Source organism: Diplotaxodon limnothrissa, linkage group LG1 (assembly GCF_057381915.1).
Source record: "Diplotaxodon limnothrissa isolate DT_005_m linkage group LG1, D_limnothrissa_male_GT1.1, whole genome shotgun sequence".
Lineage (NCBI taxonomy): Eukaryota > Metazoa > Chordata > Actinopteri > Cichliformes > Cichlidae > Diplotaxodon > Diplotaxodon limnothrissa.
Genome location: NC_140596.1, coordinates 15,768,503 through 15,795,397, shown reverse-complemented (window position 1 = coordinate 15,795,397; position 26,895 = coordinate 15,768,503). Strand labels below are relative to the sequence as shown.

Sequence of the window (26,895 nt, the reverse complement as noted above, 5' to 3'; positions counted from 1 at the left end):
CTTGTTCCTACATAGTACTGTCATAAATAATCATAATATATTCTACCATTCTTATGGAGGTGATATGTAGTTGTACTAAAATTTTCCTTTGATGATCTAACCCCTGTTCAAGCTAATAACCTGCACTGATAACATAAACTACTGTCTCAAAACCTTTTCAAACTGAGTGAGATGAAAATGTTTGCTCTTATTTGTGAAAAATGTGTTCATATTTATCCCGTTCTCTAAAACACAGTGAGCAAGTCAGGAGTCTTGGAATTATTTTGGACAGTGATCTCAATTTTGATAATCAAATTAACAAGACCAGAACTGCTTTCTACCACTTATAAAATATATCTAAGGTTGGAAAAGGATTATTTCAAACTGAATCTGAGGAACAGGTCCATGCATTCATCTCAAGCAGGTTACACTACTGTAACACTTTATTTACAGCATAATCAGAATCATTTGTAGGACGACTTCATTTTGCAGCAAATTTCTACACAGAAGTAAAAACAAAAACAAAAACAAAAAAAGTGTTTCATGCTAAGAGGTGTATTTTACACACGAGTGGGACGTGCGCTTAGTGAGTATTTACAAACTCCTACTACTTGGTGTCGCTGTGGACACAAAGAGTAGCGAACCAATCCGCGTTCGTGGCGCAGCTGACGACGTAACAGACAGCCAATCGACATGGAGCTTCGCGGCTTGCCGTTTCCTCTGTTGAATTTTGAATTTTTCAACGAGAGCGACCCAAACAGTAGGAGAATTTGATAAAGGAGCATCGCGCCCAAAGTAAGTGCAGCCAGCCTGAGTCGTTACTGCTATGTGATTTATTTCAATTTCGAGTTAACTGTCTAATATACTAATATAGAATCTGCACTAATCTTTAGCCCCTGTCTGGATAATTTACGATTTAAATAAAAAATATATATCGATGTCATATTTGCTGAGAGCATGCTCTTCAGAAAGCTAACGTTAAACAGAAACTAAGCTATGTTTTGATCATATCCAGCTTTTAAATAAATTGACTTCTAATACGTGTTTTGTGGTTGTATTCAGTAATTTAATCGGGCATCATTTACTACGTAAACTCTGTAAAGTAGCTTCTAGCTAGCTAATCTTTAATATTAAACTAAAACCTGCTCAGGTCAGATGATGGGCTGTAATTTTCTTTTCACCGGTATAACTATTAATACTCATTTCTTGTTATAAAATCTGAGGTTAACTTTACGTAGTTATAGCTACACTTAGTTGCTTTGACTGTCAGCGTTGATAGAAGACACAGCTTTGAAGGGACTTTAGCCTCATGTGAACTGTCTGTTCACACTGAAGACGAAAACGTTTCATTATGTCTGCATAACAAAGCATAGTGTGAATTTCTGTGGCACTACCAATGTTTAAAATGGACATTTAGCCTTTTTCGTGTCTAAACTGATGCTTTTTCTTCTTTGTATATTGCTATTATTGTTATATGTACCGAAGGAAGATAAATATTGATTAGCAAACATTTGTTGATCTGATCATTGGTCACTGCCAGTAAATATTATTATTTACTTATAGGGCAGTCAGCTAGGCCAGTATCAGTCCTTGATTCCCTAAAAATGTTTTTAAATTTTAAACTAGGTATATTTATCAGCTCGTCATCAATTCATTACTTTTATATAAATGGATATATGTTTTAGTAAGGTTAAACCATGAGCTGGGCGGTGGAGGAGTGGAAGGATGGACTTCCAGGGAAAGCCCTGCAGAAGATCCAGGAGATGGAAGTCCAGCTGGATAAACTGAAGAAGGAGAAGACACAAAAGCAGTTTCAGTTGGACTCCTTAGAAGCTGCACTCCAAAAACAAAAGCAAAAGGTCAACATTTATCAGAAGTGCTTGAACAAATGTGTTTTGTGAGAAACAAACTGACACATCTATTTGAAAAGATACCCAATCAAAACATTTAAAATAAGCTTGAGAAATACTTCTCCTACTCATATGAGTCTATTTCTCCAGGTGGACAGTGAACGTACAGAGACGTCTGCTTTGAAGAGAGAAAACCAGTCTTTATTAGAGTCATGTGACTCTCTAGAGAAAGCTCGGCAAAAGGTTGTACATGATCTTGGAGTCAAAGAACAGCAGGTCAGTTTCTGATGAGAGGAAGAAGCATTTGATCATTGCAGGATAAACCTAGTTTCAGATCTAGATTAACATGTATTCAACAGTAAAGCTGAAAGGTGTTAGTTAATAGCCACTGTTCATCACATGTATAATTACAGACGCTCATATTGAAGTGTGTTTTCCTGTTAGTGTGTCCCGCCCTTTTTATTTGTGAGCAAGTTATATCTGAAGATAAAACTTTAAAAACAACTTATGTTACGGAGGAATTATTTATTTTTCAGCTTGGGAGTACAGATTTGCATAAATGGTACTCAAGTGACAAGCTCACAAGCCTGATATCCAACTAATGTTTTTGTCTAACTGAATTGTCTTCCTAAACGTAGGTGAGCTACCTGGAAGGTCAGCTTAACTCCTGCAGAAAAACCATTGAACGACTCGAACAGGAGCTCAAGAAGTGAGTTCAGTTATGCGTCTCTCTCTGTGCTGTTGTATGACTCAGAGTGATAAATTCAGTGATTTATCAAGACCTTGATGAGCACCTTATATCTGCTCAGGCACAAAAATGAACTGGATCGTTCCCAGCCTGCTGGCTCTTCCTCACTGTCATCCTCCTCCTGTGAGCTGCAGACCTACGCCACTCCACAGAAGAGTTTTCAGACACCAGCATCGATCCCAGCCTACAGACAGCATGGTATTAAAATGTGTTTTTATCTTCAGGGAGTCTGCAATTCATTCTGTGTTCTTATTTATTTATTTATTTATTTATTTATTTATAAGCAAGTAAACATTTGATTTACAGACTTTTCTCACTTTTCTTTTAATATACATTTCTGTGTTCATGTGTAGGCTTATCGCAGTTATTTCTAGAGTGTCTCTGTCTCTAAAAATGTATATAGAATCATTTTTGCATTCAGACGTCTTTTTTTTTTAAGCTCCATCTGTTAAGGAGTCACTGTTTTCTAAATGACTGAATAAGTTTACTTTGGATTTGAATTGTGTGTCTTCCATAGATAATAGACTAGAGGAGCTGCAGGAGAAATACAACCAAGAGGTAGAAGAAAGAAAAAGACTGGAAAGTGAACTCAAAGTCTTGCAGGTCAAAGTAAGTGCTATAAATAAATCTATTTTTATAATTATGAGCATTTATTTCTTAGTAGTTTTAATATTTCTCATCTTCTCTAGCTGTTGAATCAGTCTTCAGTCAGTGTAAGTCACAAGGACATTGCTGCCCGACAAGCCGGGTCTTCCATTTTCCCATGGCAACAGCAGGATTCTGCCCATCGCCGCCAGTCTCAGGACATAATGGAAACACCTCTAAAGAGGCGAGGGACATCCCTTTGGGACGCCCATGAGGAGACGCCGATCAAACCCAGCCAGCGGATGAGCTCTTCCAGAGCAGCACCGAGTCCCAGTGGATCCTCTCAACAGATGGAGCAGCTAAAGACTTTGAACCAAGGTATTTTGTTATAAAGTATTTTATAATTAGTATGTTGGGTATTGTTCGGTGTTTAGTAACTTTTGCTTTACACTTCTTTTTTTGTGGTTGTTGTTCTTTTAACAGAGCTGCGTGGCCATGTGTCAGAACTAGAGAGGAACTTAGCCAATCAGGAGAAGGAAATTCGTAACCAAGCGTCCAAACTGCAGGACCTTCAAACGCAGCTGAACCAGGCCCGCAAAGACCTCAGCGAGCGGGACAGAGACCTGACCAAGGCCAAACACGAGCTGAGTCAGGCCACAGACCGACACCAGCAGGTCGAGTCCAAGGTAGGCGACATTATTTTATTCTGCTTAGCAGTAAAGAGCACAAGTTAATCACTAGCAAAGTTGTCTAATGATTTGAGTTGTTTTTAGTGTTCATCGGTTGAGCAGAAACTAAAACAAGTCACTGAGGAGATGAGTTGCCAGAGGCACAATGCTGAAAGCTGCAGACGGGCACTGGAGCAGAAACTCAAGGACCAAGAGAGAGACAGTCAGAAGGTACAACAGTGGGAAATATTTTAGTCTTTTAAGATTTTTATTAATAATGAAGTTTTTAGAATTTGGTTTATGAATTGTGTTCGTACCTGTTATATTTTGTGTAGGAACTTGCCCAGCTGCAGAGTTCCCATCATGCTTTGGATCAGCAGCTAAACCAGACCAGAACCAAGCTGACCCAAGAGATCCAACAGGCCAAAAAAGACCACAACATACTGCAGGCAGACATGGAGAAGGTAGATTTGTAACATCGCACCAGCACATTTATTAAAAGATTAAAGCATTTCTACTTGGTGATTTTGTTGGACGAGGCCTAATTAAAATCTTTTTATAAGTGTGAGTCGTGTAAAATTAGTGCTCACTGACTTTGTGAATGTTGTGCATTTGATGAACTGCTGAAGATGCAACTTTAATTTTGTTTTTAGTTGTATTTTTAGTAGTCAGTTTTTAAGTTAACAAAAAGATGTGTAATGAAAAAAACCCACCACATCCTGAGTGTGTTTAGGCTTTCAGAGAGGAGCGAAAGCCACAACCCTAGAGGAAAAGTATTTAATGTATCTTAATTGCCTTGACCTTAATTTGTATCACACTGCTCCTTTTTAGATGTGCTTCCAGAAGAAGCAGATGGAGAAGGAGATGGAGGAGCAGAAACAGAAGCTGCTGAGGTCAGAACAAAGCCTTCAGGCCTGTCAGACCAAAGAGCAGGACCTCCGCAAGAAAATGGAGGTGGGCTGAAAATCCGTTTGCTGTAATTGTGAATTTGCAGTTCTGCTTTTAGTGCACTTCTCATCATTGTAGGGCATGGATTCATGTTATCCACTCATTTCTTCATCCCTCCAGGAGCTGCAGAAAGAGAAGAACAGTATGACTGTCCAGTTGGACCAGAGCAACAGGCGCCTCTCTCAGCTGGAAGAAGAGAAGAAGAGTTCAAACCAGAGCCTCAAACGTACCCAGGGACTGCTAGATGATCTCAAAGGTAAATTTGTTTTAGGGATGTCAGAAGTAGCGGTTAGTCTTGAGAATTAATCTGAGGTTATTTTAATCTTAAACTGATTTGTCTTTTGGATCTTTAGCTAAATCTGAAGGGCAGGCAGAGGAGCTGAAGAAACTTCAGTGTAAACTGGAGCAGCAGGCTCAGACTTCAGCACGTGAACAGGAAAACTTAAAGAAAACACTTTCTGATGCAGAGACCAGAAATGACAGGTAATCATCATTTCATTTTCATAATCAGCATTGTGGAGTAGGAATAATACATTTTGTTATTAATCCTTGTAAATATTTAATTTCACTGTAGATCTCAGAATGAACTCCAGAAACAGAAACAAGAGTCAGAGAGGCTGAGCAACAGGGTGACGGTGCTAGAGAAGGAGAGCCAAGAGTTGAAATCCAACCTCTCTGCGAGTCAGAATGAATGTAAGGAACTGAAACGAGAACATCAAGCTCTGCTGGACTGGAAGAATGAGAAGGAGAGCTTAATTAATGAAACTGAAGCTGTGCAAAAGGAGTTCGCAGACAAAATTACCAGCTTGGAGAGTAGTCTGGGCTCCCTAAACGAGGCTAATGATGAACTTCAGGTAAGGAGCAGTGGTTTCTAGACTCTTGTTTTAACTGAAAAGTAGAAAATTCGATTGCCTGGTGTCAGAATTAAGTTTTTTGCTGATATTCTGATAAATAGCTTTAATTAAACTAATTTTTTACTTAGTGTCAAGAATAACCACAGTACAAAATCTACTGTAGCAGCAGCCTTGAAGTAGATTATCCCTCACCCTGAATACGTTTTCTTTCATTACTGCAGAAGAAGCTCACGTGTGTAGAGGGAGAAAAGGCCAGTCTGTCTGCTCACATTGATTCCCTGAAGGGAGAACTCCTCAACAAGTGCACAGATCTGGAGGAGAAGGCGCATCAGTACAAGGAGCTTCAGTCTCAGTTCTCTGAGGCTGGACAGAAACATGCTAAAGACTTGGAGAACATAGGAGTGCAGGTGGCTCAGCTTGAAGCACAGGTGACTTATAGTTATTTATTTTTTATAGTCTTTAAAATATTTATTTCAATTTCATTAGCAACCATTATTGGAATAAATCATGGACAAACATCCGACCCCTAATGAAAGCTGCTTCTTAGGCTCCATTTTTACGAGAAATGTTCTATAGGAAAGTGAAATTTTGAAAGTGGTAATACAAAAATATAGCGTATCTCTCTCTTTTGTAATCCACTGATGTGCTATGCACCGTGCTTCATATTTTCGTTCTGGTAACAACACAGCAAACCCATAAAGTTTTTTTTATTAGTTTTTCTAATAAATGTTTTTTCTAATTATTAGTAATTCTAATAACTGTACTCGATATAAAGGAGTACATAAACTAGTAAAATCCATTGTCAGCACTTGCTGAATCTCTCTTTCTTAATACGATTTCATTTTTTAATAACTTAACTAGGTCAAAGATCTGGAGTTGCGTTTGCAGAAGGAAATCACTCGAGCCGAACTCGCTGAGAGGATGAACACCGACCTGCAGGATGAGCACAAGGCAACCTGTGATCTGGTCCGCTCCAAAGAGCAGCTGGTAGAGCTGGGGAGGGCTGAGATCAGCCAGCTGAGGGAAAGCCTTGCTCAGACAATTGCACAGCAGGAGGAGCAAAATGCCAGGTGGGAGTTTTTCGTGCAATATTGGTAAAAACTATGATAATTGAAATAAGGTAGAGCTGTGGAATGACACATTATGTCCTGTCTTAGCTTTGGTATAAGATCGAAGAAAACATTGTGAGAAAGACAGCAATGTACGTCGTGGCATATTAACTTTCCAACACTGTTTTTAGAAGCAAGTTGCATGAAGACATGAAAACACTGTTTGACTCATACCTTCCATCTGCTCAGTTGTGATATGTACCATGCTACAGGTGGTCAGAGTGCAAAACACTGAGTCAGAGCTGCTTTTCTGGACAAGCTGTGTTGACACCATCTACCTGCATTTTTTCAGCATTATGTCCTGAATCAACAACAAATAAATGTTCTTTATATATATATATATATATATATATATATATATATATATATTCATTAACGCCCATTCCATATGGAATGTCCAGTAACTGCTGACAATATCAGCTGAGCTTTGGTTTTAATGTCTATTCTCTGTCTTTGATTTGTAATTTCACTTAGGTTAGCAGAGGAGAAGGCAGACTTCCTAAAGCAGTGTGAAGAACGTGTTTCAGCAAAGGCTGAAGAGACTGAGCACATCAAGCTGCAGTTAGAGGAGGCCCAGCAGGAGCTGCTGCTCACCAAAAACCAGGTCTGCTTTAGTTAAACTGCAGTGGAAGCTTTTTTTTAAGAGACTTCTATTTATTCTCAAACTTTTACTTCAATAAGTGAATAAAGTTGGGAAACTGAAAAGTGCAGGAGAATTAAACAGGAAAATAAGACTTCTCTAGAGTAAAATCTGACCTGTGCTAGTCTACCTTTGGTTGCTTTTTGGGTTATTTTTATCTTGTCACTTTGGAAAGGATACTTTGCCATATCAACAGGCCTGAACTCAAACCACCGTCCAACTGGTGTCTGTATCCACTGTATGGACAGGAAGTAGTTGCGTGAAATCCAGTTATGAGGCTTTAGGTGATGCTCTGATATATTTCTGCATATGTTGAGATATTAAGTAGTTTTTGCTGTCCTACATTTAGTAGTACATTTAATCACTATAAAAACTTTGCTGAGCATTTGGTGTAATTGTGTTGTTACTGCTTTTTTAAATTAATTGTCCTCCTCTTCTTCTTCCTCTTAGATCAGTTCCTTAGAGCAGTTCCTGAAGGTCCAGGAGCAACTGGGAGCAGAGCTGCAGAAACAAATTAAGACAATGACAGAGCAGGAAGAGGAACAAATTCGGATGTACAACAAAAAATCAGAAGAACTCAAACAATTAGAAATGGATCTCAGTGATCAGCGGAAACAAACAGAGAAGAAGGAGAAGCAGCTCAGAGAAGCTGAAGTTCAGATATCGTCTGTGGAGAAACAAAAAGCCGAGCTGGAAAATGAAATTCAAGATTTGAAGAAAGAATCAAAGGTAAAATCTAAAAATCTTTGCTTTGTTGTCTGGTTATGTGCGGATATTTTAATTATGTTCATAATTAATTTATTTACTTGCCTATTTTTTCTTACCAAATATAAATGAAACCTTTTTAATTAAGATCATTCAGCACAGTCAGACCGAGAAGATCAGCAGCCTCCTGGAGCAGATTTCATCCTTAGAAGAAAAGGTCGATGTGAACAAAGATGCAGCGGAGAAGCTTCCCGTCTTGAAGAATGAACTGGATGTAGCCACTCAGTCCAACACTGACCTTAAGAAGTCACTACAAGCTCTTGAGGAGAATCACTCCTCCACTATAGAAATTAAGTCTAACCTGGAGAGCACTCTGGCCGAGAAGATGAATCTTATCTCTGCTTTGGAGAATGAAGTAAAAGATCTCACAGAGAAGATGGGTAAAGAGTTAGAGCGTCACGCTTTGGAGATTGAAAACTTCCTCAAAAAAGAAAAGAGCCTTGACGAACAGCTCGAAGCCACAAAGAAATCAGTCAGTGCTGCCAAAGCAGAGTCGAGTTCACGTCGGGAGGAGATCCGGACCATGAAGGCGACTCTGTCTGCAGCGTCACGCGGCCTGGAAGAGAGAGACAGCACCATAAAAGATCTGAAGGAAAAGCTGAATAAAGCTGAGGCAGAACAGACCAAAACCTCAGAACTCCTGAAGGAGAAGGTGGTCGCCATGAATAAAATCAAGGTTGGTTCCAAATGTGTTCCTGTTTATGTTCTTGTTTATTACAATATTCTTAGACACAAAGGAAGTGTACTGTTGGATAGTGTAGCAAATCTTTTAGTTGCATGTTCTGAGTTATTAATTATCCCCCTCCAAACAATTAAGGTTCAGCTAGAGATGCTCCAGATGGACTTGGAGGACAACGAGACAGCCATGACCTCCTTTGACAGTCAGGTGGAGCAGCTTAAAGGAACTATAGAGTCACTGGAGGCCATGCTTGCTCAGAGCCAGACCCAGATGTCTGAAATGGAGGCCATGCTGGATGAGGGCAGAGCCCAGGTTGGATAATTGTTCTTCTCAAAAGTGCTTCACTCACACACAGTGTTTGCTGATTCACTGTTGTCTTCTGTCTTTGTCATCAGCATGCTTTCACTAATCAGCGGCTCTATTTTCAGGTCTCTGTCTTGGAAGCCCGCTTAGATGAGGTCCAGTCGCAGAACTCTCTCTTGGAGTCAAAGTATGTCACAGCTAAGGAGGAGTTATTTGAGAGAACCTGTGAAATAACTCGTATGGAAGAGGAAGCTATCCGACGTCACGAACTGGAAGAGAGTGTTGCTACATTAGAGGCTAAACTCAGTCAGATGACACAAGACAACGAAAAGCTGGAGACAACTCTCGGGGAAACCATTCAGGACAAAGAGAGCAGTCTAAATCAGCTTCTCCAGGAGAAAAACAACCTCGAGACTTCTCTGAAACAGCTAATGAACGACAAAGAGCAAGTCGAAGGTGAAATGGTGCACGTAAATGCAGAAAAGAAACTGCTCGAAGTCACTGTAGACGCACTGTCTGAGGAGAACAAACAACTGCAGTCTAATATTGAACAGGTAACTGAGGAAAAGCAGCAAACAGAAGCCAAGATTAATGAAATAACTGCTCGGAAACATGAGGCTGAATCTGCCCTTAGTCAGCTCACTGAAGCAAAAGCCCAGTTAGATGATATCCTGAAAAAGACGAATGAAGAAAACGTTCAACTTGCAGATGAACTGCATGCATTAACTTCTGAGAAAAATGACCTGGTTACTAAATTGAATCAAGTAGTAGAGGAAAAGGTTCAGCTGGAATTGAGCTATAATCAACTCTCTGAAGAAAACATCAAACTACAGTCTAATGTGAATCAAATAACTGAGGAGAAGCTGCAGTTACAGGAACTCATAAAGGGCCATGGAGATGAGGTTGCTTCTCTCAGAGAGGAGAGCGAGTGCATCCAGCACTCCCTGCTGACCTCAGAACAGGAGCGCCAGAGACTGAAGGAGCAGCTTGAGCTGATGGAGGAGAGGACTGAGGCGACGAATAAAGAGCAGTATGTCTACATGGCTGTGTCTGCTTTGAAGTTTGTATTAGCTTTTTAGCTGTTTGCTCTGCTATCTATATAATGGCTGAAATCACAGTGTGTTTTATTTTGTATCACAGGAGCGAGTGGTTTACAGCAGAGCAGGCTGAACTGCACCAGAAGCTGGCGGGCTTGCAGAAGGAGCTGACTGTGTTTAAGCAACAGTATGAATCACTGCTGGAACAAGTGGGCCAGCAGCACAGCCTCATTCAGCAGCTGTCAGAATTCAAGAGCCCAGCAGACAGAAACAACATGGAGGAGGCAGAAACTGATGGTGAGTGAGGAAATGTTTTTTTTTCCTTCATAAAAAACAGATTTCCACTTTCCTTGAGTACATATATTTATATTTATCTGTTTAGTTTACCCAGCTGAAGCAGCAGCCGAGAGTCAGGTAGAACCAGCAGTTAATTCAAGCCTCTGCACCAGTTCGGAGTCCCTTCCAGTAGAGGAGGAACTTATGGTGTCTGAACCGACTGAATTTGCTGATGCTTTCAGGTGCAGTGAGTTTTATGCCGCCTTCTGTTTTGTGTTGACTGTTTGTATGCAATGAAAAACAAAGCTAACCTCCCCTCTGTCATGTTAGCGAGGTCAAGCTGGTCTTTAAGGTGGACACCACCAAGCAGGAGGTGACGCAGGAACAGTCAGAGGAGGATGGGGAGGCGTTTGTAGCAGATGTAGAGGAAACGAAGACGAATGAGGAGGAGCAGCTACTTCCTGAACAGGTTAAAACCGCTGTAATAGTCACTTTTCCTTCAGTCGTGCATGGTACATCATTAATCTTTGTTAATATGTTGTATTCGTTGTCTGTTGTATATTCAGATTGTTAGGAAAATTGTTAATTTCTTTGGGAATACATGAGGTTCATAATGGAGCAATGTTTTCATTATTTTTATTTATTTTGTACAGGTTTCTGAAGAAAGCTCCAACTCCAGAGATGTTCTTGTAGATGAGTCTGTAATCCATGACGTGTCTCCACAACCTTCCTCCTTCAGTGAGAAAAGAGACACAAAATCGTTTGGTGAGTAAATCAAATATCTAAAAACTGTTTTGTTTATTTATTATTTATTGTTTTGCATTGAGTTCATACTTCATTTAGGTTTGTCCTTATTTGAATGCATTTTTCTTTTGTTTATGGAATAAAATAACAAATGCTTATTCAGCTTAGGCTGAATATAAATATTCAAATGGCATTCAGACACATCTGTCCATCAACAGAGTCATCCCTGGTAAATGATGAACTCGAACGTTACAAGGAAATGATCAGAAAACAAGAAAAGGAACTTGAGACTCTGCGCTCAGAGTTCGACCTGCTGAGCTCTGACCTGGAACTGAGAAAGGAGCTGACCTCTGAACTGGAAGTCCAGGTTCAAAACCTGGAGCAGAAAGTTCATGCTGCCGAGGAAGAAGCCCACAGTGCATCCTGTCAGCTGAAAATTGCTTTGGATTCAAAGAAAAATCTTTCTCATGAGGTAGGATGAAGATTTGTCAAATAATGGAACCAGTTTTTTGTGTTTCTTTTACGTTAATACCATGTGCTCATATTTAGCTGACCCAGCTGTCCGAGGAGAAGGAAACTTTAACTCTACAGCTACAAACCACTAAGTGCCAGCTGACTGATGTTATGGAGATGCTGGAAGGACTTGAGATGGCCAAAGGTTTCTTTTTACTTTATATTAGAAAAATCACCACAACTCTCAGAAGTAAAGATACCCCTGAGAGTTTCCATTTAAGGTCATGCTATTAGATTAAAGGTTGTTTTTGCTTGGTTCTGTAGGTGGATGGGATGAGAAGTTTCTTCAGCAAGAGAGCGAGCTTAAGAGGGTTCGCTCGGAGAAAGCTAACCTGGAACAGCACATCCTGGGAATGGAGTCTGAACTGGAGACTATGCAGGCTGAGGGGGCCAGACTGAAGGGTGAGATGGAGACTCAGAGGAGGACTTTTTCAGGCATGGAGCAAAAGATAGAAACACTCATTACTGAGGTGAGCAAAGCCTGCAAGCTAAAACAACACAATACTGTGTATTTAAAGGCCAAATTTATGTGAACCTTTTGGGGACCAATAAAATAAAATAAACTAAAACAGAATTTGCTCTCAAATCCCCTTCAGTTTCCCCTTGTACAGAAATATAGACCAAAGCTTTGGTCTATGTTCTGTTGTAAGCTTGTTGTCTTCTGTTGTTGTAAGCTTTCATCTTGCAGAATACCCAAAGGTACTTATAAATCTTATATCTGCAGACAACTCAGCTGAGATCTGAACTGGTGTCTTGCACTGAAGAGCGAGATGAGTTGAGCCAATCCTTGAGCCACTGGAGGGAGAAAGTTCACAGTCTGGAGAAAAATAATTGTGACACAAGAAACCTCATTTCCATCCTGGAGGATGACATCAGAGCAGGAAGGAAGGAGTATGAAGCCCTGCAAAGCAACACAGACAAACTGAGGACAGAGAGGCAACAGGTACACATGGAAATTTCCACAGAAGGGGAGACTGGTTAGACATGGTTACGCCCCAGTTACGACTTTTGACTTATATGGATGCATCTAACAGTGACAAGACTTGCTTTAGCCAGCTGAATCAGATCAAAGCAATGATCACCTAATCCTCCTGTAGTTTTGAATAGATTCCCAGGTCTGATTTATGCTAGATCCTTATGAAACTTACGATATGTTAAATTACTTTTCTTTTAAACAGATTTTTTTTTGGGGGGGGGCTTGTTTGTTGTGTTTTTTGTTGTTTCCTACTAAAACTTCATCTATTTTCCTTCACATGAAGCTGGTGGAGCAAGTTAAAGAGCTAGAGCGGACAATCTCCCAGCACTGTGGAGAAAGAGAGGAGCTGATTGGCCATCTTAACCAGATAAAGGAGGACCACAGTTCCTCCAGTCAAAACACAGAGTCCATGGCTGGAAAGATAAAGGTGAGGAGGAAGTGTATTATGAAGTATGTCCCTGTATGTGGGAAGTGGAGTCAAAAGCATTTGGTCATAACTCCACTTGTTTTTCCTGATTCCCACCTCAGGCTTTAGAGGGAGAAGTGTTTCGCCTTTCCCAGTCTTTAGAGTCGTCTTTATTAGAGAAAGGAGAGATTGCCTCTCGCCTGAATTCCACCCAAGATGAGGTCCAGCAGATGAGAACTGGTATCGAAAAACTCCAAGTCCGCATTGAGTCGGATGAGAGGAAGAAAAAGAAGATGGGAGAGCTCCTTAAAGGTGACTCTTAACACTTTTGTTCCTGATGGAAAGAAAAGTGTAAATTATATAACCTCCACAGTTTTGTTATGTTTTGTCTAAATGTGACTATATCCTTGCAGCCGCCCAGAGAAAGTCTGACTCACTGCAAGATCGCATTGATTCCCTGGAGCGAGAGAAGGAAGATGTAGAGCAAAGTTTAGAAGAAGCAGTGCTGCAGGTATTTAGTCTCACAAACAGTCAAAAAATTATGATTATATCTTACTGATGCTGACTCAGAATCCGATTCTGCTGCGCTCTCCCGCAGGCGGAAATGGCTAAAGCTGAGCTGGAGGAGGAAAGGAGAATGGTAACCTTGTATTAAGACTTTTTCCCTCTATCTGTGATGATTTTTGTCTTCTAATTATAAAATGTGACTGCAATCCAAACAGACTGTTAATCTGCTTCTCCTGCCTTTGTCTTTCTTGCTTCAGGTGGAGGAAGAGAAAAAAGAGCTTAGTGCGAAAATCTCAGAGCTCTCTACCACTCTGGAAAGTTTGAGGTCTGAGAAAGAACACATGGAGAGACAGCTGGAAATAAAAAACAGAGAAATCAAGGAACTGAAGGCAGCTAAGGAGGAGCTGGAGAGAGGACTGGAGAAGGCAGAGGCAGAAAGAAAGGAGGAAGAGGAAAGACAGAAATGCAGATTAGAAGAACTGGAGAAAGAGATGAAAGGGGAAGCAGAGAGACAGATTAGAGTGTTGGATGACCTTCAAGCACAGCTGGAAGCCTCTCGGCAAAGAGAAATTTCACTTGAACAAAAGGGCACAGAAGGGGAAGTAGAGAAAGAGAGGATGCAGGCTCTCCTGGTGCAGTTAGAGGAGGAGAAAAAACATCTGCTGAGTTCACTACAGGAGTCACAGACAGAAGGAGAGAAGCTCCGCTCTCATGGAGAGGAGTGGGAGACAGAAAGAAACAGCCTGAGGACCCAAACTGAAGCTCTGGAAGAAGAAATACAAGAGCTTAAAACACTCATAAAAACTACTGAGGACAAGATGGAGGTTTTAGAAAAGGAGAAGGAGGAGGACAGAGATCTTAAGCAGGCCTTGGAAAGATCCGTCTCCTCTGTTATGGCAGAGAAAGAACAGATCGAGGGAGAAAATGGACGACTTGTACAGGAAAAAGAAGAACTGCGCACAGCTCTTTTATCATTAGAACAAGAGAGAGATAAGCTGCGCTCCTCTCTGTTATCTGTAGAAGATGAAAAGGAGAGATTAGATCAGGGGAGAAGTGCGTTAGCCAGCGAGAGAGAAGAGCTTCAGTCGAGTCTCTCCTTGTTAGATAAAGAGAAGCACGACTTGCAGCAAAAGCTCTCTTTCTTAAATCAAGAGAAGGAGAGAGAGGAGGAGGAAAAGCAAAAGATAGAAGCTGAAAAACAGGAACTGAAGTCTTCTGTGTCTTTGATGGAAGAAGAGAAAAAGAACCTGTCTTCAGCTCTGCTTTCACTGGAACAAGAGAAGGAGAAACTCGCAGAAGAGCACGAGCATCTTAAGACAGCAGTGACCTCCATGGAGAAGGAGCTGGAAACACACAAAGTGTCCATCTCACAACTCAGTGAACAGGTATATGGAGAGAAATACCCAGATTTATTTAGGTCACAATAAAATGGAAGAAAAAAGGACTGGTAGTACTCACTCTATGCTCCTTTTTTAGAGGTTGAAACACTCTAAAAAAAAAGGGGGTGGGGCTCGATTAAAATAATTAATCGAATTAATTAGAGGCTTCGTAATTAATTAATCACATTTAATCGCACAAGAAAATTTGCCCCAAAGTGCAAATGTTATTGTAATTTTAAAGGGTTTTTAATGGGAAACAGAATAAATAATAGACATGGACATGAATATTGTAAACTCAAGCTCTTTTAATTTATGGGGGGGGGGAAAGCATTTAAACTGCATTTCACTGCAAAACTGAGAAAAAAAAACATCCCTGGCCAAAATTTAGCAGACTTAAAAATAAAGTGTTATTTTAAGTACATTTTCAAAATGGTATTGTCTTTAAATAATAATATTAATTTCAACATAAAGTGCAGTTTCTCTTCTTAACAAAACAGCACAGAAACATAAAAGCTTATTTGAACAGCTTTACCTTTTAAACTCTGAGTAATCTTAGAAAAAATTATTTTGTACATTGGGCTAAAACAGTGTGATCATCCTCCAACATTTTAGTGCAAAAAATTACAAACTTATTGGACTCACAATATGCTTATTAAATGTCCGTCTCTTTCAGCCAGTTACTTAGACAAACTAGCCTGTTCACATTTTCAGAGCCCAAGGCAGCTCTCTTTTTTGTTACTATGTGACCTGCAAGTAAGAACAGTCTGTCACATGGGACAGAAGTGGCAGGACTAATCAAATACGTGCAGGCCAGGACAGACAGCTGTGGGTGGGTCCCTGCTCGACTGGACCACCACTGCAGCGGGGAGTCTGTCTCGCTGATGGTGGATTCTGCTCTGTACAAACTCAGGGCTTCCTTATCTGAATCTGTAGCACATTTTCTATCTCCCTATCTTCTACCACTGATAGTGGTCTACAGTCCAAAGCAATCCATTTTGCAAGAGAGTTTGTAAGTTTGTCTGATGTTGACTTACTAATTTTGGCCCTAAAGCCAGTCATTTCATCAAGTTTGGGCTGGCAACACCTTTTGTTGGTACTCGAACTGGTAGCGCTAACAGCTCCCACAGTTTTTGTGCCCGCTGTAACATGTTGTGCATTAAGATGGTACCATAACCGAAGAACTTCTTTTTGTACAGTTGGCACAAAACCATGCTTTTATCAAGGCTTCCATTGAGTAGTCTTGAAATTTTCTTCCAATCAATCCTAGCAACACACTAGCTAGCTGTGTGTATCAGTGTAATTGGTATACCAGGAAATTGTGCATTGACAAAAGTTCCCCTTTGCTTGGAACGCAAGTGTGATTAAATGCATCAATTTTTGTTAACGCTTTATTTTTTTTTAAAAAATTAATTAATTGCAATTAACACGTTAAATTCCCACCCTTATCTAAAATACAACTCTCTGTCCAGACAGGTTTGCAATCACTCAGCAGATGTCAGTTTTTAAATCTAAAATATCCAGTATTGTATGAAAAAGATGAGCCAAAAATGTTTGGAACTGACATTTGTATGATAACACTGCATATGAAAATAATTTTTCTTTGCCTCAATCTCTCCGTCCCCTCCAGGTCTCAGAGCTAACATCGCGTGCAGCTCGTCTGACTAAAGACAAAAACTCTGCCCTGAGCAAGATGAGTCTTTGGATGAAGACCTGCAAACAGCTGGAGCAGGAGAAGGAAATGATGTTAAACGGCTCAGGTGTGCATCCATTTAACAGATTTACCTTTGTGTTTTCTGTTATGTGTTCAGCCTTTTATTGTCAGATTAAGTTGTCCTTACATTGATCAAACCCTTAAAGTTAAATGCAGTTTTTGATTTTATTATAGCAGTCCTTTTTATTCCTGTTTAATGGCTTGAATTGAACTCTTAACACTTTTTGCCTCATCTGTTTTGTGTGTATATGCAGATTAGTCGATGTCTCGAGGTGATGGATTGTTTCTTAAGTGTATGACCTATGAAACTCTGGCTGTTTGAATCTGTTTTTAAGTCTGTTGTTGGTAGGCTGTAGTTCAAAGGTGTAATTATCTGTGCTACTGACAGCCTTTTTTTGCTTATATTAACTTAAATGCCAACAAGTTTTAAAGCTTGTTTTAATATTTGTTAAGGTTATCACAGTGAAGATTTCACTTTCATGTTACTTTCTTTTCTGACAATTTTCATGAAGTGTTTTGTTTTGTTTTGAATATGGGGTACATTTATGTTTCAGGGGCAGGGAAGAGCAGTGAGGAAGGGCCGACTGAGCTGACCCAGCTGAGGAAGGATGCAGAGAAACTAAAGGAAGAAGTGGAAAACCTAAAGTCAGCCTTGGAGCAGAAGATGACGGAGGCTGAAGAAAGATTGATGGCGTCTCAAGAAAAAGACCAAGAGGTGAACAAACTTAGTGCTGCACTTGATGGAAAGAGAAAGGAATTAGAGGAGAAGGTTAAAGAGCTGGAGGAGATGAAGACTGAGTTGGAAGAAGTGAACAAACTTCTGGAAGAGAAAAGCAAAGAGGCAGATGAGAGCATGGAGAAATACTGCAGCCTGATGCTTGAGGTTCACAAACTGGAAAAGACCAACGAGGCTTTGAAAACCCGACTGGAGCTGATTGGTGCTAGCCAAAATGCTAATGACAGCCACTCCAGCAGCACCGAAGGCCGCCAGCGTTCAGGGAGGAAGTCTTCCACCAGACATCAGGAAATAAAAATCGACGACAATACCGAAAACATTGCTCCTTCGACTACTCAGAGATCTCCCCCGGGCTCAGGGAAACGAGGTCACTGTGAAATCAGCACTCGAGACAGCGCCCAGGAGGCCCTACACAATGTGACAAAGAGGATCAAAGCCAACGCCACGACCACACCCAAATCAAGACCTGAACAGGAAGATGAAGAGTTCAGACCAGAGGGACTTCCTGAGTTGGTACAGAGAGGTTAGTGGCTGAAAGTGTGCTCTGCTTTGTTACAGAGATCCTACAGCTTTATCCTTGTATTTAAATACACCACCATCAGTTTGTGAGTGTGTGTGTCTGCGTGTGTCTCTTTCAATTAGCTGAGTAAGCACAGGTGCAGTTACACAACAGAAACAAAAATCAATATTCATGTATACATTTATTCTCTGTGCAGTGAAATAAAATCATTATTTGTTCCTTAGGTTTTGCTGATATTCCTCTGGGGGAGGCCAGTCCTTTCATCATCAGGAGAACCACAGTGAGGCGCTGCAGCCCTCGGCTGGCTGCCAAACAAACTGCATCTGATGGCAAGGTGAGTAATGCAGGAATCTCTTTATTTTTTTACAGACACAGCGCGTTTTTTGCTACTTGTTTCCTTTAGTTAGTTTCACAAGCCATACTCTCAATGGGCACTTTATTGTGTCTCTACTCTGGTATTGACGCCACATGGTATATTAATGCACTGTAAACAGGCAAAGTTGAATAATGTGATGAATAATGTGAAAGGTGTTCGGCACTGCAGCTTATTATCTGTGAGGAGCTGTAAGAACCTCTAATTGTCGGACATCAGCTGAACTTTTAGATACAGTGTGTATGTCACAGTTAATAAAGAACAAAATGTAATGATGGATTTTTTTAAAAAAAAAGCAAATTTAAACTTTGTGTGTCATTTCTACTGACATCATTGGCATCCAAGAAAGTGGACAGGGAGGCCAGAGTGGGAGAAACAAGAATCTTCCACCAAGGGTCATTATGTGTATAATTTAGGTTGCAGTGGCCCCTAATATGGCCACAGAATGTCCGGCCCCCCTCGTCTCCTTCAAGTTGTTGTCACATCACGTCAGGTCAGTGAAGCAGCAGGAGATTAAAAGACTGTAAAGATTTCAGGTCAAATTGTTAAAAGCGAAAGGATTTCCCCTGCTTTACTGAACCTCTGCTGTACACCACAGTATCAGAGTAACTGAAGTGTGACTCGAGGGTCATACCATATGAAATCAACTGAATCTGAATTAAGTTCCCACCCTTTATATATTTGGTATGTTTAATGAGGCCATGTCAAATTTTACCTTCATATTATGGAAATTTACTGAGTTATAGCCCCTTGAAGGAGTGGGATGACATTTGGTGCTTTTTTTATTCAGATCATTTTTTTCCAGTACTTTCAGCTCATAACTGAAAAACACATTCAAGCTCTTAAAAAAAAAAAAAAATGGAACCAAATCAATTTTACACACATTCAAAGAGTAACCATTTGAAAACACATTTTCATTATAGCACAATTTCTTCTGTAAGCACTATTATATCTGTTAGTATCGTGGGAAATAACATAGTTTTAAACGAATCTGCACCCATTTTATGTTAGCAACACAGTAATAGAAGCATGCATTGTAATAAGTCACAATTTCTAAAAAATGATGCCACCATTGGGATAGGTGGCTGCTCAAAATACGTTATGACATATAAAAGTCGTCTTTACGTTTTGATCAGTGTGTCTTCTAACTTTGATTCCTTCTCTGTCAATAATTTTCAGTCTAATCACTTTTAACACACAAATGGGAGCCACTCGCTTGTTTTTCATGGAATCGTCCTGCAGCATAAATCCTACTTTCTGATTCACTTATTCACTCTTTCATCTGTCGTCTACTTTTTTTTTCCCTCTCAGGGTTTGGGGCCCATACCTCTGCAGAGTCCCTCTGCTGCTATGGCAACAGACACCGCCAACAGGAAGTGTTCCCCGAGTTCTCGGAAGACACCAGAAAAACAACTAAGAGAGCAAACACAGCAAGGAGACAACTGTCACGTTCAGTAGATCAGCCTGGACTTGCACGTACACAGCCTTCCACTTAGAAACACACACATGTACGTCACAAAATGTTAACGATCCATGTTTGTAAAGTTACACGGATCTTTAAAGACATGTTTATTTTAAAGGTGTACTCCTTCCTAAAATGCACTTTTCCTTTTGGGTTTGCGGGGCTGTGAGTCACATTTGCTGGTAAATGTTTTTCTGCCAGAACTTTATAACATTAAATTACTTCCTAGGTGTTGTTCTCTTCAGGTTGCTCAAGAAAACAAAGCACTAACTCCAGTAAGGTGTCGAGGCAGTTTAATATGTACACATGCACTGATTGTCTTTGTAGAAATGTTCATTCCTGTCATATCGTCTTCCCTTTTTATCTTCCTAACAGTTTTCTCATGGAACTTACTTATTTTCTTTTGTACTGTTCTTTATGTTTGTAGATAAATATTGTTTTATGTCTTTTATTATTCCGAATGCTATATCTATAGTAAATGCACCTGTTTCATTGATCTGTCTTGTAAAAAGCTGAATGTCAATGGCAGCTAAGATTTTCTAGATTTTCTATTCCAAAATTAGAACAAATATGAAAACAGGTTTTTGACTCCTTTCCTTGCTTAATAATCTTTGTTTCTCTTTTTTAGACTTAGGTCTTATTGACCAGTGTAAATAGTTAGTAATGCATAAAGGCTTTTTTACTAAATCATTTTTACTGCTTGACTTGTGTGATCTCATGTGTCCTGTCTTAACTGATCGAAAACTGCTGTAAAGGGTAACATGACCAGAGTCCACACAATACACTGTGCTACCACAGGGTGGGGAACCTGAACCAGTCACAATGTAGGTCTGCAGGATTGTGAAGAATACCAGTTAGTGCAGGATGCCCCTCACTTTTTCTTTCTTTTTTTTTTCATTAGAATTTATCAAAGACAAAAATATACATAAAAAAAAGGAACATAAAATAAAACAACCTGTATGAACAAAAGTAAACAAACGGGTGTACCAACTAGTTAACATATACAGGATTACAGAGGTTTAAACAAATTCAGGTCGCCTTGAAAAAATATGTTTCCATTTATCCCAAATCCAATCAAATGTGTCGTATTGAAAGCTGTTAGAGAATGAAATTTTTTCTATTTAAACAACCCATACAGTCATTTGGTGATGGAATTTTAACACTTAGCCATTTCTTAGTGATAGTCTTTCAGGCAGACTCAAAATACAATATAACAGCTTGGTCACTTTATCCACATTTACTGAGTATAAATATCCAAACAGTAGTTCATCCCAATTAAAGGGAAGTTGCATACTGAGAATAGTCTAACTCAGAATGGATCGAAACTCGGAAGGTGTTTATCAATGGACAAGACCAAAACAAGTGGAAGCGCTTTACTCCTTGGGCCCCACAGTTTCTCCAGCAGCTGGAGGAGTTAGAATAATGTTTATTTTGTGCAGGTGTAATAAAAAATCTACAAAGACTCTTCCAGCCTAAACATCTCCATATATTAGAGCTAGAGATTCTCCACTGAAAAGCACATTGCTGATACCAAGTGTCATTTGAGATTACCATATTTGTGTCTTTCCCATTTTTGTTTAATGTAGATTGTATTCAAATTCTTAAGCTTTTGTAGACCCTTGTACAGTCTAGAAATCACTTTGAGATCCACATGGTATGCCATAACCAGTGTTGGGTAAGTTACTTTAAAATAGTAACTTAGTTACATTACTAGTTACTTCTCTCAAAAGTAACTCAGTTACTTCAAGTTACTCGTTACTTTCAAAGTAACTAGTTACTAGGGAAAGTAACTTTGGTTTTACTCAGAATTCTCTTGTTAATGTGTTTCTTCCATAACTTTGCCAGTCTTCTAGCTTGCTTACTTGCCACAAGTGCACTGTGCCACCTACCAATAGAAAGGAAAAGATAATGTGCATATTTCCACGAGAGAAATCCCACGCCTGGACCGTCATTGACTGCTGCCATGATTCTAGCCTACGTCACAGCGTCATGTGCACCTTTTACATCCAACACAAAAACTGCAGTCGTGGTGCTTTCGATTGTACTCGGAAATTCTGCCTTCTGAATAGGAAGATGTAGGTAACACCAGACTGCAGGTGAGCTGCATACAGAGCTGGACTGGGACAGAAAATTGGCCCGGACATTTTGACTAGAGACCGGCCCACCATTATAGGAAAAATCATAAAGCCTTTGAATGAAAATAAACACTGTTGTGACAGTGATGTACACTGTTTTGATGGTATATATGCATCAATCTATCAATCGTTTGTTGTAAGATTCAGATAATTATTTTTTTAAAAGCTAGACATTTTAAATGAGAATAAGAAAGAAAAGTATTTCTTTGTGCCCCCCTTTCCCTGTTAATGCCCTACCTGGCCCCCTGGCAACACTTTGCTAGACCCGCCCCTGCACAGTTACCAGCTGTCAGTAGAAAAGGATCCTGGTGTTATTTGTCTCTCAGAAACAGTTCATAACTTCCCTTCAACTCATTCATGTCACCTAAAAGGTAAACCTGTTTCTCCATCACCTGTTCAGCTCTGATGATTCAGTAAGGACATCTCCTGGTTTCATCTTCATGTTTCCCTCTCACCACATATCCAAACCGACATCATGACCAGCAGCTTTACAGCTGTGGCTCCAGCAAACATCAGCTGATACTAGAAATTAATATTAAATAAATTCTAACAACAGCTGATCAAGCTTAAAAGTGCTGCTGTTGTTTAGCGCGACATCCGCTGGTTTCCTCTTTCGGCGCAAAGTGAGCGATAAACAAACAAGAGAGCCGATCAGCTGATCATTGATCAGTTTTCATGACTGAAGTAGAAACAGGAGAGGGAGGGGGGAGAATGAAAGAAGAAGAGGCAGCTGTGCAGCGTAAACACAGAATAACTCCAGCTTTGTGCCTTTTTCATTGTAGCTGAATTACGGGACAAACTGTTCCTTTTCACCTCAATAAGAAACGCGTAATATTTTCTCTGAATACCAGACGGGACGGTTGGCAACTCTAATAACTTATAAACAAAATAAAGTTCAACATCAGTAACATCATAGCACCACCCAGCTGTATAGAAACTCCGTCATGCTAGCTAGCACGCAGTACGGAAAACGTCAGAATAACAAAAATAAACTCCACCTAAACTTGGTTCATATCTGACCCAGAGAGACTGCAGGTCATAACTTCTTACCTGAAGTTCAGTTCACACTTGGACCGGCGGCCGCCTCGGGTCTCTTTTCCTTCTGCGCCCCCTTTCCTTCATCCACCTGCTGGCCTCCACCACTTGCTAATGTTACTGAATCTGTGGAAGCTCCGCGATAGCCACCACACGAAGTAACGAGTAACGAGCCAATCTAAATCCCAGTAACGACTAACGCGTTCCTGATTTTGGCATAATAACTAGTTACCGTGCTCGTTACCACAATAATAACGTAGTTACTGTAACGCGTTACTTAATAACACGTTAGTCCCAACACTGGCCATAACAAATATAATCAGAACAGGAAGAAATAAAAGATCTGTTCTCTTAAATATCACCAGTCAGTTTTTCAGGCAAGGACCGAAGCCACAAAACTGTAAATTATTTTAAAAGTGAGACACATTATTTAGCTCATTTGTATAGGCCCTTTAAATAATGTATAGCTTAACTCAGATGCAAATTTCAAAGCCTAATTAGAATGAGTAACTTTACAGGGGACAACTGGGACACAAACTAATTTCCTAATGACAAAGTTTGGAAATTATCATGATATTGTGGTTTCTACGGCATCTGCAGTGTTCAGGTGACTTCTGATTTCAGCAACAAATATACCAAATACTACTTACCAGGGTGAAATTGGATCATGGCCAGTCAAACTGCCTCAAATTTAGACCACAGACAGTACAGAAGATGGACGTAGCTTCCAGTTCGGAAAAATTAACCAAATGGGGGAGTGCTTTAAACTTGCTTTCCTTTTTTAGTGGCCATCAGTGGGTGATAGTTATGATTGGAAAAAGTCTTCTGGGGAACAAATTTTCTGACAGTCAGCTGTGTGAATTTTGGTCATTCTGTGTTTCACAAAGGATTATGCATGTAGTTTCAAAGCCTGAACCTCTCCTTTATTATCACATTGATTTCATAACACCAAGACAACATTGGCAAAAATGGTCAGGACTTTATAAACTAACCAATTGCCATGAGTAATCATTGCCTTTGTTACCTGGTGAAGTTCAGGCTCTGGCTGCAGGACTGGGGTTGGCATACACTCAACTTCAACATTAGTCTGAGTCTTTCGCTAGCTTTGTGGTACCGTGCTCTGTGTGAGCGTGTTTTAATTCAAACAGCACCAAATCACAACAACAGTCGCTTCAAGGTGCTTTATAATAATACAAGGAGAATCTCAACAACCCCCTATGTGCAAGCACTTTGGCAAAAGTGGGAAGGAGAAGCTCCCTTAATCTTATCAGACTGAAGGAGGGCCATCTGCTGCGATCTTTTGGGGTAAAGGGAGGAAGACAGCCAAAGATTAATAATAACTAATGATTAACACCCTAATGGGGTGATATGGTACTATAGGGTTATTAAGATAAGATGAGGCCTGATTATTTAAGACCTTGTATGTGAGGAGCAGGAGAACGTATCAGGAGCATAACGCAGTTGCTGTTTTTTTCCTTGGATCCAATTTTACATTTTAATATCGCGCTCTTGTCCTTTTGTGCAATAAAAGTATTGTTCATATCTTCAATCCTCAGAAGGTGTTGAGCACATCTTTTACCAGTGATTAATTCAATGGTAGCGCTGGGCAGGATGGCTGCTGTGTTTGCTTCGGATTACTCCTCACCCCTGAAAGCCCTGGGAACACCCCTGATCTTAATATTATTAATGGGTAGGGTGCACTGTTGAGAGGGTCACTCGAGGATATTCTTGGATCAATTCCTTAACCAGGCTTTGACTTGTGTGGACATGTGGTTGGGATCATTGTCTTGCTAAGGTACAGTGATTAATTCAATTTGTGCACTGGTGTCACATTCTTCTTCAAAATGGCTTCATTAGGTCTCCATGTTCACAGGGGTAGTTGTGATGTGTTCTTTCCATATTTTCTTACTCCTGCCATACCGAACAGATTTTAGTCATTTCGGTTCATTAAACAGAGTCAGAACTGTCCTTGAGGATTCATGGTAAAAACATGTTGAAGTATCTGTGTTGATATTTTGTTTCCTGACTTCTTCAGGCGCTCCTGTTGGTGAAACAGCTGACAAGCAGTACAGTAATTCTTTGGGATTTGAAGCTTTAGGACATATTAGAAAAGAAATGCTTTGAATCAATATTATTGATCTTCTCTTTAGAATTTAGTTTTTGAGGTATTGATGTGTGGCGACCTTTTGACCTATTGGTCCTCTAAGATCCTGTAAAGACACATTAAGAAAGGACACATGAGGTATTCGTCAGTTCTCCTTGGAATACAGTGGAAGGAAGCAGAAGACGCCATTCATTGAGCATGCCCATACATTTGTCTCATGATAGCAGCAGTTACAAGGACACTAGCAAAAGCAAAACTAGAGAAAAATCAGTCAGGAAGAATACTGACAGAGCAATGGTCTGTGGCCACCTCCAACAAAACCATTCCCTTTTGGGGGCGCGCGGGGTTATACTGTATTCAAATCTGTGCATCAGATATGCCGTCATTTCTTTTGATTCTCTTGCTCTTGAAAGGCACATTTGGCAATTCTTATGAATCTGCACCTAGCATAACATTCTGCTGTGCTTTTTTAAGTGCTCTCTTGCTAACGTTCACACACATTCATCAGAGAGCAACTTGGGGTTAGAATCTTGAACATGAATATATGGCATCGAACCACCAACCTTCTAATCAGTAGATGACCGGCTCTACCTGCTGAGTTACAGCCACCATTAGTTATACTCCCAATCATTCAGCACACTGGGTTTCCTTTTATGAAAGTTTTTAAGGGGAAAGACTGTACAAAGTACTGATTTTGAAAATTACTTTGTTCATAGTTCTCTGTACAGTTGCATATTACAGTAATAACACGTGTGTATGGAAAATTCCAGAGCACACCTGGACTTGCCTTGTGGCGTTTGGGAACTCCTTCATTCACCTGGTTAGTTCATTCATCTGTCTGCCTGGCAGCGGGTGAGGGAACAGTAGGGCATGCTGGGTTATGGGAACTGAGAGCAGATGACACAGTCACACATCTCAGAGCGGATACAGTCCTGCTCTGATGTCTCTGGCTGGAGCTGTTAGCGGAAGCTGCAGTGCCAGAACCAACTCTGGCCCAGGACACGGGAAGTGAGTAGATGGGTCCGCTGAGCTATGTTATCACTGGCACTCGGACTGGAGAGTGTGTGTTTGTTTATGCATGTGTGTGTGTGTCTGTCTGTAAAACTGACAGACTGACTGACTGTCGATCCCTCCGCTGTATGCATGATTTGTCCCATTCTTTACCCGGCAACACTGTGTAAGCAGCAGCTCTCAGAGGCAGAGGAGAATCACTGGCAGGAAGTGTCGCCTGGTGTGTATGAACAGGACAGAGAAGAAGAGTTTAACAGTCAGTGGTTTAAAACTAAATTTTGTGTCTGAAGTGCTGAAATACAACCCAGTGAAGCAAAAAGCAAAGCAATTATTAATTAGCCCTCGTAGCTAATTATAGAAAATCGCTAACTGATTACTTGCAAATGAATGGTTCATTTGAAGAGTTCTAGTCAGGATTTAGAGTGCATCATAGCTGTTACCCTATCAGTGCACCAATCAGCATAGCATTCTCCACGTCTTCTTCACACTTTGACCCTACAATCCAACTGACGTAGGCAGAATCGGGACGCATTGCTGATGGCCAACACCTGGAGAACCAGAAACTCAAAAAAAGATTCGGTTGCAGAACAAGCTGTTTAGCATTAGCAGAGATTTAGCAATTTTGACATGGACATAAATCTTCCTTACAAATGTGGGGCCATTTAAGAGGAAAAAGATTTATTGCCAAGAAGCGCTGTTACAACAAAGAATTTGTCAACCAAACACAAATGTCTTAGCTTTTTGCGCTAAATTTATTATACTACAGAAATAAGAAGATATTCTTGGCATTAAACAAACTGCACTGCAGTGGTTTGAATCATATCTGATAAATTTAACTTTGT

At 40.2% G+C, this 26,895-nt stretch overlaps 1 protein-coding gene across 2 annotated transcripts; it reads left to right on the top strand.

Moving 5' to 3' along the window:
* Positions 1 to 1,676: 1,676 nt before the first annotated feature.
* On the top strand, positions 1,677 to 19,764 carry cenpf (centromere protein F). 2 transcript variants are annotated; one of them, XM_085353538.1, is made up of 37 exons: positions 1,677 to 1,838; positions 1,980 to 2,105; positions 2,468 to 2,538; positions 2,639 to 2,775; positions 3,095 to 3,186; positions 3,267 to 3,540; positions 3,646 to 3,848; positions 3,936 to 4,061; positions 4,166 to 4,294; positions 4,662 to 4,784; positions 4,899 to 5,034; positions 5,132 to 5,261; positions 5,353 to 5,632; positions 5,854 to 6,060; positions 6,494 to 6,702; positions 7,216 to 7,345; positions 7,832 to 8,110; positions 8,235 to 8,822; positions 8,964 to 9,137; positions 9,254 to 10,158; positions 10,269 to 10,462; positions 10,557 to 10,683; positions 10,772 to 10,910; positions 11,095 to 11,206; positions 11,404 to 11,657; positions 11,735 to 11,843; positions 11,963 to 12,168; positions 12,423 to 12,641; positions 12,958 to 13,101; positions 13,203 to 13,392; positions 13,494 to 13,591; positions 13,679 to 13,720; positions 13,845 to 14,972; positions 16,594 to 16,723; positions 17,232 to 17,936; positions 18,158 to 18,267; positions 19,618 to 19,764. In XM_085353538.1, exons 1-37 carry the CDS (start codon positions 1,677 to 1,679, stop codon positions 19,762 to 19,764), a joined length of 8,535 nt encoding a protein of 2,844 aa, XP_085209664.1. The 2 variants fall into 2 exon arrangements, with proteins under 2 accessions (XP_085209664.1, XP_085209658.1); XM_085353532.1 differs by having other exon boundaries at positions 10,548 to 10,683.
* The last annotated feature ends 7,131 nt before the right edge of the window (positions 19,765 to 26,895 follow it).

Coding starts and splice junctions, on each gene's coding strand:
- cenpf (XM_085353532.1), top strand. CDS start 1,677: ATGAGCTGGGCGGTGGAGGAGTGGAAGGATGGACTTCCAGGGAAAGCC. Junction 8,823..8,963: donor TCGCCATGAATAAAATCAAG/GTTGGTTCCAAA, acceptor CAAACAATTAAG/GTTCAGCTAGAGATGCTCCA. Junction 12,642..12,957: donor TGAGGACAGAGAGGCAACAG/GTACACATGGAA, acceptor CTTCACATGAAG/CTGGTGGAGCAAGTTAAAGA.